Below are 12,448 nucleotides of genomic sequence, written 5' to 3' on the forward strand. Positions count from 1 at the left end.
CGTCAACAATCCCTACCATAAATCGTAGCAATGCCACCATCACGACCCAGAGCCCGCAGGGAAGAGACTGTTGTAAAAATGATAAATCAGAATCACTACACACCAGGTCTTGATAAAACAAAGAAAGTTGATTCCAAGGTCTGATGTATATATATAATCACAGAGAAACAAAGCTTGATCAGGGAAGGGCCCAGTGTGAGGAAATGCAAAGTTCAGAATCTAATGGCTGCTTAATATTCCAGCTGGGCCGAACATTGGATAATATGGTGAAAATTGATGACTCAGTGGAATAGCGATATATGACAAATTTCTCCACAAGAGCAGAACGATATATATGCCAGTGCTTGTTCATCACGTTTTTATGTATTCTCCATATCTGGAAACAAAAGAGAATATACTATCTATACTACCTTCATAAAACAGGGTTCATGTATTTTCTGAGGTTTTGTTGTAGTCATTTCAAGAAGCAAAAGCTGCCTTTCCCTTTAAGAACATTTTGGTTAAAAATGAACAATTGCTGATGCCTTTCTTAAATGATTGCTCTAGTTGCACTCTTGAAAGACCCCCAGATTCTGCAAATTTGTGTGTGTGTGTATGAGATAGGGTTTGGAGAGACCGAAGTGCTAGTGATGCAGAAATCTTACTGTGGGGGCGACTGGGTATTTAGCTGGGCAGCCTCAGTCAGACTGTAATACTGGATCTCATAAGCACTGGTTTAGGGGCTTCCCAGGTGGTGCTAGTGGTAAAGAACCAACCTGCCAATGCAGGAGACATAAGAGATGTGGGTTCAATTCCTGGGTTGGGAGGATCCCCTAGAGAAGGAAATGGCAACCCACGCCAGTATTCTTGCCAGGAACATTCCAAGAATAGAGGAGCCTGGTGGGCTACAGTCCATGGGGTTGCAAAGAGTTGGCCACAACTGAAGCGACTTGGCACTAGCAAGCACCGGTCTGGTTGCTTGCAGGGACTTCCAGGGACTGTTTTGTGTTCTAGGAGTAGAGATGGGAGATCTTTGGGTAAGAGTTTCTGAAGGTCTTACGTGGAAGCACAGACATCTTGTGTGTGTGATGGTGTCACAGTGAGTTGGCCATGACTTAGCAACTGAGCATACATGCACACACACATCCATGAACGTTAGATTTTAGGACGCCTCTCTAGGGAAAGCGGACTAACAATTGTTACTGTTACAAGGGCCTCTATGGTTACTGAACTAGGCTTGTGGCATTTATTGTTGTACCATCATGCCTGAGTTTAGAGGTGGTCACCCATTTTAAGGATGAAAAAAACTAGACTCAGAATTTCAAGAACTTGCTCAAAATCATACAAAGTTAGATTGTGAACACAGAAACTTCTGACCCAAAAACCTGCTCTTTCTCCTCTCCCTGATGACAACTGTGGCTACAAATCTCCCAGTTACAGGTACAGAAAGGATTTCAGTCAGTTTTCAGTGTCTTGAAAATTAATGGACTCTTCTCAAGTAGATTATTACAGCTATTTGTTAGGTTCTGTGGACATTATTTCCATGTGATTCAAAACTAGTCATCTTTTATATGGATGGGTCAGAACCATGAGTTAGCTCTCTTGTTGAAGGCCAAATAAGCAGAAAATGAGAAGTAGCAGGTGTAGAGTAATGGAGGGCATGTGCACCAGGAGTCAGGGGGCCTGGGGTCAAGTCTTTGTGGTTTAGTGGCCGTATGATTAAGTCTTCTAATTTCTCTGAAGCTCTTTATTTTCCCATCTGTAAAATGGGTGAAATGTCTTGCCTGTCTCCTGGGGTTAGCTACTGCTGCTAAGTCACATCAGTCGTGTCCGACTCTGTGCGACCCCGTAGACGGCAGCTCCTGTCCCTGGGATTCTCCAGGCAAGAATACTGAAGTGGGTCACCATTTCCTTCTCCAATGCATGAAAGTGAAAAGTGAAAGTGAAGTCGCTCAGTTGTGTCCGCCTCTTAGCAGCCCCATGGACTGCAGCCTACCAGGTTGCTCCGTCCATGGGATTTCCCAGGCAAGAGTACTGGAGTGGGTTGCCATTGCCTTCTCCATCCTGGGGTTAGGGAGAGAGTTAAATGACAAAATGTAGGGGAAAATGTCCTGAAACACCAGCATGCATGGGTGCTTAGTCACTTCAGTCGTGTCCAACTCTTTGTGACACATGGACTGTGGCCCTTCAGGCTCCTCTGTCCACGGGATTTTCCATGCAAGAATACTGGAGTGGTTTGCCATTTCCTACTCCAGGGGATCTTCCCTACACAGGCATCGAACCTGCATCTCTTATGTCTCCTGCATTGGCAGGCGGGTTCTTTACCAACAGCACCATCTGAACCACCACAGTGTCCTTTAAATTTAGAGTCATGCTACTGTCAACATAACAAGGAGACAACATAACAAAGATTCAAGATACATTTATTCATTATCTTGGTGTCAGGATGCTCTTCCTTTGCTTTGGTTTGTTTATGCCGTAGAGATCAGGAGCCTTGTGGGACAGTTAGGTAAGTGCATCTTTGGCAAATAAATTAATTGCCTTCAGGTACAGCACCCATCCTCAGAAACAATGACTGCGGCTCTGGGAGAGGGTTGAGATTACATGTGATCACAAGAAGCAGATCTGGTGAAATATGGTTAAGCAGGCTGGTGATAATGGTGGGCAGGTAAACCATGTCAGACCGGGTGCCATCCAACTTGAGAGAGAGGCTGAAGATCTGGGATGGGACTCAGAAGATGGGAGAATAGCCTAGGGTATCTACAGTGCTGACAGATGGTCTGGTATCCACAGGGGAGACTCAGTCATGGGGAAATTCTATATCTTCATGCAGGCAAACCATGGTCTAAATTTTTTTTTTTTTTTGCTCTGTTTACCTGAATTTTCAATAAATGCTAGATATTTAAATTTAATTTTTATTAAAAAAACTAAATGTAAGGTACTGAGATAGGCATTACTTATATATTATACCATTTAATCTTTAGAATGACCTTGACATGTTGGTATTTATTTTCTAACATGTATGTACGGGTATTATATTTATACATAATTTTGTGCAATGAAATGAACAGTTCCTAAGTATACAGCTTGATGATTACATGTGAATTTTTACATATGTATGGTGTGTAACAATCAACCAAATGAAGATAGAGCATTTTTTTTATGGCAGAATATTAGACACATTGGTATTATTATTCTCATCTTGCAGAGGAAAAACCGAGGCCCGAGATAGTAAATTAGTTGCCAAGAAGCCACAGAACTTAGGCCAGTCTCCTTCCTGTCTCCCTGCTTTGTGCCGTGAACACTCAAGAAGTCGCAGCTGTAGGAACTAGACCCTCATGCAGCTCTGAGGGGGACTCTTGGTGTCTGAAGCTCCCCAGGGTCTCATTTTCAGGGCTTTCCCAGGTTCCTGGAAGACTTGGCAGTCTCTCTTGGATCTGCTTGACCAGCTTCCTTTCCCAGTTCACCCCCCCACCCCTCAATCTGAATTCTCTGGTTCAATCTGAATCAATCTGAATTCGCCGTTCAATATGAACCCTCTGTTCATACTGAATTTGTTCTCATCCCTAAAACATCATGTACTATTATGACCCTGCTCGGGTGTTTCTTAAAGTGACCTGGGCTCTGCCTACTTCTTAAAAAATGTAAATCCACATCCCTGTGCTTCACCAACAGAACTGGAATCCGAGAGTGAGACCCAGCAATTTGCATTTTAAGAAGCACCCCAGAAATGATGTGCCTGAAATGAGTGTTTGAGAACCACAGCCTCATTCATGCAATGCTCCCTTCTTAGAGCGCCCCCTTTGCATTTCTCATTTTCTGTCCCTCTGCTTTTTCTACCACATGCATACATTTAAGCCTTACCTCCGATGTCACCTCTTGCATGAAATTTTCTTGGTTCTTTCCTAGCACACCAGCAACCCCCACCTTTGTTCCCCCTACCAGCTTGTTTCTGCCTCTCTTAGAAAACTTCTCACCTTGCAGTGTCCTTCAGATGCATCTCTTGCCTTCTCTCTACTGTGAGGTTTTTGAGAGCAGGGTCCGTGCCCAGGTCATTCTCATCCTTCTCTCCAGTGCCCAGTGCTGGCTTGATATGGAGTGCGTGCATGCTGCACGCCCAGTTGCTCAGTCGTGTGTGACTCTTTTGCGACCCCATGGACTGTAGGCTGCCAGGCTCCTCTGTCCATGGGATTTCCCAGGCAAGAACACTGAAGTGGGTTGCCATTTCCTGCTCCAGGGGATCTTCCCAACCCAGGGATAGAACCCAGGTCTCCCGCATTGCAGGTGGACTCTTTGCCAGCTGAACCACAAGGGAAGCCGAAGAATACTGGAGTGGGTAGCCTATCCCTTCTCCAGCGGATCTTCCAGACCCAGGAATAGAGCCAGGGTCTCCCGCATCGCAGGCAGATTCTTTACCAACTGAGCTATCAGGGAAGCCCACCTACCAACTTAGGACCCTTAAAATTCCCCATCATTTGGATAGAGGATTGTTCTCAGACCTACAAGTAGAGATCATCTGTACCAACTGGCTCTCACTTCATCTTCTGTGGATTGAGTTTGTGATGAGAAATGCTCTGAGATCTGAATGTGGGAAGCTTGGCATGGCTATCAAGTTGGGAGAAGGTTGTTTCAAACATGGAGATACCACCAAACTATTTTTATATATGCTGTTTTCTCTAGAAGGATAAGGAAGGTCCTGCAATCAAATTTTAGATCAAAGTTCAGAAGTGTTATTGTCCTACCAATGATGTTCATGACTCAAAACCTTTTAAGAAAAATGTCTTCTGGGTTTTAACCAAGGTTGCATAGCTGTGTGGGTACCTGATGCGACAATTTCTACTGGGTCATGAGTTTGTTAGACCCTGTGGCTTTGGTTGTCTGGCAGCTTCTTCTTTTGACCAGGAGTAGGAGATGAGCTACTGAAATGGTGTCTGGATAAGGAGGAAAGTCAACTGAGTTTTATTTTTTTTAAACCTTACTTTAAATTTTTACCCAATCACTTCATTTCCAGAAACTTTTAAAAAATTATATTTACTTTGTTATGAATTCACTTATCCCAATTACTGGCTAGAAAAAGGAAGGTTTGGGCATTTTTTGAAAAAAATAATTTTTGTTTACTGGAAACCATTCAAAAGAGAGGATATTAAAGATTATTGCTATTGCAGTCAAGTTTCACCAATAAATGTTAGAAGTGTCACTGAAAACCATAGCAGTCCCATTCCTGGATAATCTGTTTCTGTCCTTATTTTCCTGTGTATGTTTTAAGACTTTCCAGAGTGGTTGTTTCTATTTAAGGCACGTCATCTATAGGATTCTGAAATACATACCAGTGCTTTGAAATTTTTGATAAAGCCCAGTTCTTAATAACAGGAAAGTTTCAAATGCCCTTAGTCACTTGGCCATCTGTAAATAAATGAAGTTCAATGGGGAAAATAGCATAAGGAAGCCGTTTTGGTTACTGTTTCCATTTTGTTCATTCACATCATCAGATTTCAAGATGACAAATATAGAAGGAGTGTGAGAACACGTTTAAAAAATACTATATTTTGAAACTTGGATCTGAGTTCAGACACTCAATCTAAAGGAGACTTATGATTCAAATGTGAGTTATTTATTGTCTTTGTCAATTTCCAGAATTTAAATTTATGTAGGGATAAGGCAAATGCAAAGCTACATTTGAACAACAATGGGGCACATTCTTCTTTTTGATTTACTTATTCTTCCAGCAGAGGACCTTTCCTTCTCTGAAACCATGGGCCCTACTCCTGAGTAGACATTGATATTAGAATCTCACATTATTATCGTATCCTGATGTCCCCTTCTGGATGTAGGCTTGATCACTGGGTCACATTTATACCACCTGAAATGGAAGTGATTCTGATTTATGGCTCAAAATGTGGCTGACTAAGCCAAATGGTGAACATTTCATTATTTCAGTTTTATGCGTTGTGTCTGAAGGGGTTTGGTTCAGAAAATGGACCACTGCTCCAAAGGAGAAAGTCTGTTCCCGTGAGGCAGTAGGTATTGAGTCGGCAAATTCTGGTTTGTCCAGCCTCAGAATGTCAGACAAACCATACGTGGCAGCTGCCAAAGTGATCCCACCCTGTGTGCATGCACACACCTACATACACTCACCAAACCTTCATAGACAGACGGACAGACAGACACGTGACATGAGTCAGCAAAGTCTTAGTACAGAAGAGAAAGGGGTCACGTAGAACAATGAGGTTGTGACTCAGAGCTCTGCCTTCTTCCCTTGCCTTCTCTTTCTCACTCATTTTTCCCCAGTGCCAACAGTAATACAGATTGCAAGGGAAGAGTGAGGAGAAAGCAGAGTACGAGCTTGCGTGAGTCTCTGCTGTGTGTCTTCCTCGACGATGGGGCTCTCAGGCCTTTATTCAGTCTCTGGCACAATGCTGCCTCTGTAGAAAAGATATTAGGAACAAAAAGCAAACTTGAAGATTCAGGAGCAGGCTGCCAGAATTATTAAGAAAAACATTCAGATGATGCCATTAAAAACATATGGGGATTCTATAAAGCCCTGAAAAGAAAATGTTTAATTATGCGCCGTATGCAAAAGCCATCACGTTTGAGATTAATACTAAGGACTGAACTGCGTGGGGTGTAAGTAGTCCACAGTGATGCATCAATCTTTTTACTCCTTTAAAAATAATGTTTTTCTTTCGCTGATGACAAATACCTTTCAAACTGTTGAGATCATGCTGCTAGAGTGATACATGGAGTTTAATGAAGTCCAAAGTCACTAACAAAAGTTTCCAAATTAACTTTTCAAGGTCTTTGAGTTAGATTTCTTTCCCTTCCTTTTCTCCTCTATGTTCCCACTGACTTCCAGCTCCCATAGGGGCGTCCCCCTTTCCCCTCCAATACACAAAGGTTGTCTATGCTGGTGGCTTGGTTAGAAATACCGTTTTGAGGTTTCCCATTTTAAGGCCCTGTAATGATTCATTGCCCAACATTTAAGTGTTAATAGTTACAGTGATTTTGATTTCCATTCTCAATAGCTCACATTAGGAAACCTGAAGAAGTCTAGAACTCTTGGCCCTTTTTGAGGAACATAGAGACTCTTTTCTTTCACCTGAATCTGATGTGTTTGAGGATTCCTATCATTTCCTTTGGTTCTTGGTAATGTGTGCCTTCATTATTCTATTTGGCTTTGTATGTGTGAGAGGAGTGCCACAATGAGAAGAAAAAAATCAAACTTTGTAGCTAATAGGGCTTCCAAGTAAGAATGCTGGATATGAACTACATATGTAGAAGTAAGTCACAATTGCAAAAAGTCTCTGGGCTTTAGTTACCTGAGTACTGCTATCTTTTTTTAAAAAATATTTTCATTCATTTATCTATTTAGTTTTGGTTGTGCTTGGTCTTTGTTGCTATGTGGGCTTTTCTCTGGTCGTAACGAGAGCTGTCTACTCTCTAGTTGAGGTGCACAGGCTTCTCATTGCGGTGGCTTCTCTTGTGGAGCACGTGCTCTAGGCATGTGGGTTTCAGCAGTTGTGGCCCCTGGGCTCCAGGGTACAGACTAAAATAGTTGTGGCGGATGGACTTAGTGGCTCAGTGACATGTAGGATCTTCCCGGAGCAGGCATGGAACCTGTATCTCTTGTTTTGGCAGGCAGATTCTTTACCGCTTTGTTGCCAGGTAAGCCCTGCTTTTATTCTTATATTCATAGACGTTTAAATATTGCAAAGGCAAATACATAGCTTCTCAAAATTAAAAAAAAAATGATAGCATACAGATGCAAAAGAAGAAAGCAACTTATGTATTTTTGAAAATCTGTATTCATTTTAAGAAGGTCAAATATATTCTGTTGGTGCTAGTTTGCCTCTGGGAATTTTATGGATTTAAGCACTTGGGATTTTGATCCCTATTTATTGGGCCAGGCTTCTTTAAGTAAACATGTGGCTTATGAATCAGTGGGCAGATTTGTTGCTCACACTTGAATGTGTCAAAACGTTTTCTTAAGCGTCAGTCAGGCTCACTGTAGTAAAAATATAAAACTTTTCCTACCCCTTTATGTCTTTCATTTTCTATATTACATTTGTGATTGAAACTTAGAAACTAGCCAGCCTGCAGTGATTTTTGGTAAAGGTGGCAGGCTCTAGGAATCTCACTGGCTTCCTCAAATTCCTGTTCAGAAACAGGCTTCCCCAGTGCCCAGTATTGAGGCTTTTGGATTCAGGTATGCTGAACAGTCAGGACTGATTTCAAATTCAATCTGCTTCTTGATTATGAGATCCTGAGTCAACCATTGTTTCAGTGTTTTCCTCCTGTGTATGTGTTTTTGTGTGAGAAAACTTTACTTCCATTGGTTAATAGCCAGCTACTTTTCCACAAAGAGCCACCTGTTTCTGAGTTTACACAGGATATGTTGGATTTATGTAATACAATAGGATCAATTTAATTATGCTTTTCCCTAAGTACAATGCTACCTGGAATTACTTCACTACCTGATACATGCTCGCTCTTTGGAGACCAAAAAAAAAAAAAAAAACAAACCACCACACCAGCCCTGACTTAAGTTAGCTTTAAGGTATTTCATTACCCCAATTTCTCCTAATATGCATTAAAGGCTATATACTTTCCTTATGAAAAAATGGCTGTCCTGAACTCCCCATAGTCCTTGTTATTTACAATGTTTCAAAGCTTTAGAATTACTACAAAAGATTTACTCACATAGCAGAGCATGTAAAATTTAAAATCAATAAAGTATATAAATTTTGCATGTCTCCTTGAATTGATTCTCTACTCTAATAGCTCAATACTGTAATACTATATACTTTTTTATTTCCAATGTCATTAGCCAATAATAATCTCTGGACTTTCTGGCTACGTCTCTGGGGCGGTTCAGAATTTCTGACAACAATATTCTTTACAGACAGTTGTCACAAGCAATTGTTACTCCTTGCATGGCTTGTAAAAATAAATATACACATAAGAAATATTAGTTTGGTTCTGTGCTATTAGGAACTCAACTGGTTTCTTTTGATGTGGTAAATATAGTTGAGAATTTAATTTTGTGGTGCAACAGAAAGATTTGAATTTGGAATGTCTTAGCGTTAGATTAATCCCATACTATATCTTTTTTTTTTAGCAAGAAGTATGAGGTTGAGTTTTCTGTAGTTCTCTAACAGAAAAATTCTTCTGACCATAACTTTCTCTGAATTAGAGAATGAAGAGGCATGCTTCCTAACATTGGGAAGCTTAACTTTTATTGATGATGCTCAGTTTTTATTTCCTAAGCGTGTGCACAAGGATAAATTCTAACTCATTTTAGAATTTGCTAGTAATATTTGCAGAGTGAGACAGAGCTCTCCCTAATAGATTTGCAAGGAGAGAGGGTCTTGGTAAATGAAAGCGTGGAGGTGGTGAACAATTGTATCATCACTTACTCTTAAATTCGACGGGGTAGTTGTTTGCTTAAATCACAGTGGTATCTGGGTCCCAGTGCTGAAAGGGTTGAGCCAACCTTGGTTTCTTGAAATGCAAAATGTTGTCAAATCCAAACAGGCTGGTGAAAATCTAAACTCGCTTTCATTTCTTAATGGCCACGCTTAGACTGTGAAGAACACAGGCAGATGATTGCTTACTTAGCGTGAAAACAGAAGAGGGTCCACGCTTGTGCCAGCTATTTTTGCTTGCTAAAGCTGTGCTTTTCAACCCATCTCTTAAGTTCTTCCTTCTCTGATGTTTGCTTAGGGTAGTGATGGACAGAGCCCCCTACAAAATGTCAGAGAATCTTAATTTGAATCCCAGTTCTACTCCACTTTGTAACCTGGTGCAATTCTTTAACTCAAAGTGGGGATGAAGGACTTTGGTCCTACCTCACAGAGAAGCTGTAAAGTAAGCAGAATACAATCTGCAGGACCCTGGACACATTAAAACGCTCAGAACCCACTTTCTCCATATTCTTTTCCACCTGGGCTAATATTTAGCTCCAAGAGAAATTCCTTATTTGATAGCTTTAGGGAGATGATACCAAACGAAATACAATATGCCTAGTTAAATTTGAATTTTAGATCAACTATATATTTATCATATCATCATATGATATCTGGGACATACTTGTACTCAAAATATATTTGTCATCTGAGATGCAAGTTAAATGGGGAGTCCTACACTTTTATTTGCTAATCCAACAACTCTCCTTAAGGATTCTGGCTGGAATGTTTTCTTACATTGTCCAGACAGCAAACAAAGGGTGCTAGGACATGGGCATTTAGGGGCCCTTCATGCTTTCAAATTAATGCCTAAGTACTTAGCCCAATGCAGTATCTGCAAATTTGTGATACAGAAGTTAGTTTCTGACCTGCAAAAGGGCAAATTAAGCCTGTTTCCCCTTCTTTCTAGAGAGAGATGGTCTCCCTCTCAAGAAACAAAGCAACAAATGAACAAACAAAAAATCAAACAAACCCACAATGGTGAGTTTTGATGGTGAATTTTCTTTGGAATGCTGTTGCTATAGATTGATCCTTCTTGAGGATTATCTTTTCCCCTCTTCAGGAGAACCAGATTATAAAATCTGGAGAAGGATGAGGCCTATCTTTAGGGGACGGCACCCAGGTGTCTGTGTGGTCTGGGCTTGGCTGGAAGGTCCAATTGCTTTTGGCTACCTTTTGACTTAGTACATTCATCATCAAATTTTGTTTGTTCATTTTCTATTAAAAAAAAAAAAAGATAAAAGAGCTCAGCTAGGTTGATCTTAATTTCAATTTTTCAAAGTGATGGCCATTAAAAAGTTATTGTTAATATGATGTCGTACTTGTCTCCTGACATCTGTCATGCTAGGAAAGTCTTGTGACTACAACTAATCAGGATTTTCTCCTTTTAAATCTTCAAGTGCTGGATCTGGCATGAAATACTGGGTCTTTGCAAGTGTGTAAAGGTGTGGGGTCATTTGTGTACTTTAATTACTAAAAACGTGCACTATTTCAGAGCATTACTTATAAAATCTGGCCAAAAGCTAGTGAGTTGTCACATACGTCAGAAGAAGATTGATTACATAACCTACACTTACTTTCTTTTTATATTTTTTTCTGCCATAATGGCTTATAACAACCACATGCATACTTTATTTCTAATACTATACTTTTTGCTCCTACATTTATATCTAAATGGTCACATGTAATCTCTGCATGCCTAAGACAAAGATGCCTGGAGATCAAGAACGATTTGATTTACTTTTCTGGGTGAATTTATCAGACATTGACTGCAGTACTTTGATGCAGTATGTTTGGTTGCATGGTGGGTGGGTGCTCAATCTATCATAATATCATAATGGGCTCAACATAGACATAAAATTCTTATGAAATTCCCATACATCCTGGAGGGCAGTCTAGGGTCCTACCTGACTTGTAACAGGTGGTGTCCCAACCTGCAGGTGACCCTTTGGAGCTGTAAAGAAACCAACTAGAGCTTCTTTAATGTCAGCAATGCCAAGCTTATTCATCTTTGCATAGTATGTATTTCACAAATATCCTTGAAAAAGTTTGCTACAGGAAGCATAATGATGGCAAATTTCATGTGGCTCTGATATGTACTACCTTTAGTGTCTCAAGAATTAAATTACTGAGGCCCTCAAAAATCCATAGACATTATCATTTCCTGCATTTGTAAAATGAAAGGTTGGATGAGGCACATTCTAAGATTTATTCAAAGTCCAACATAATATGATTCTATGATTTTAAGGTTTAGGCTAGATCATAGTAATTGTTTCTAAAAGTAGACAAACGTTTTCCCACTTTTTAAGATGTGCCATGGTTCTACACTGGGATGTTTCGAAAGAACAGCATGTATATTATCTGTGGTGAAACAGACCACCAGCCCAGGTGGGAGGCATGAGTCAAGTGCTCGGGCCTGTTGGGCTGGGAAGATCCAGAGGAATCGGGTGGAGAGGGAGGTGGGATGGGGTACTGGGATGGGGAATTCGTGTAACTCTATGGCTGATTCACATCAATGTATGACAAAACCCACTGAAAAATAAAATAATAAAAAAAATCCTAAAGAAAAAAAAAAAAAAAAAGATCTCTTATGCAAGCATGCAAAGAAAAAAAAAAAAAAAAAGAAATGTTCCTGTTTATTTAATTGAAAAAATTAGTTGTAGAAAGGAAACAAAAAAGTCAAGACTTTGTCACTCTGGTTGTCAAGTTTAAGATGGAGCCATTCCTGGAGTCTCTATGATAATGTCTATAAAATATGAGGCTGGCAAAGAAAAAAAATGAGCGGAGAATAAAATATATAGTACACATGTATCAATATATCCAGGCATTTTAACTTTTGGGGGCTGGTTGCATTTCAGCTTGATAACCAGAATCAACAATGAGTACAATTGCCAGGAAAAATGTTTCTAAGCTTTATTTTAAAAAATATTCTCTTAGGAATGCTTTTGAATAATGACATCTCTTGCTTCCCTCCCCTCACTCAACCACCCTTTCAGGGATCTAGGCTG

The 12,448-nt window shown here is 40.3% G+C and overlaps 1 protein-coding gene across 6 annotated transcripts in view; it reads left to right on the plus strand.

Annotated features, from left to right (window-relative positions):
• Positions 1-12,448, plus strand: part of MECOM (MDS1 and EVI1 complex locus) — a 614,971-nt gene that overhangs the window by 137,394 nt on the left and 465,129 nt on the right. The window contains exon 1 of one of the 6 annotated variants that reach the window (XM_065943615.1): positions 10,378-10,421. The exons of the other annotated variants lie outside the window; for them this stretch is intronic. Within the exon in view, the coding sequence (XP_065799687.1) occupies positions 10,388-10,421 (34 nt within the window). The 5' untranslated portion in view covers positions 10,378-10,387. Of the gene's footprint in view, positions 1-10,377; positions 10,422-12,448 lie in introns of those variants that run through there. 6 annotated transcript variants of the gene reach the window in all.

This window comes from Muntiacus reevesi, chromosome 8, assembly GCF_963930625.1.
Source record: "Muntiacus reevesi chromosome 8, mMunRee1.1, whole genome shotgun sequence".
NCBI lineage: Eukaryota > Metazoa > Chordata > Mammalia > Artiodactyla > Cervidae > Muntiacus > Muntiacus reevesi.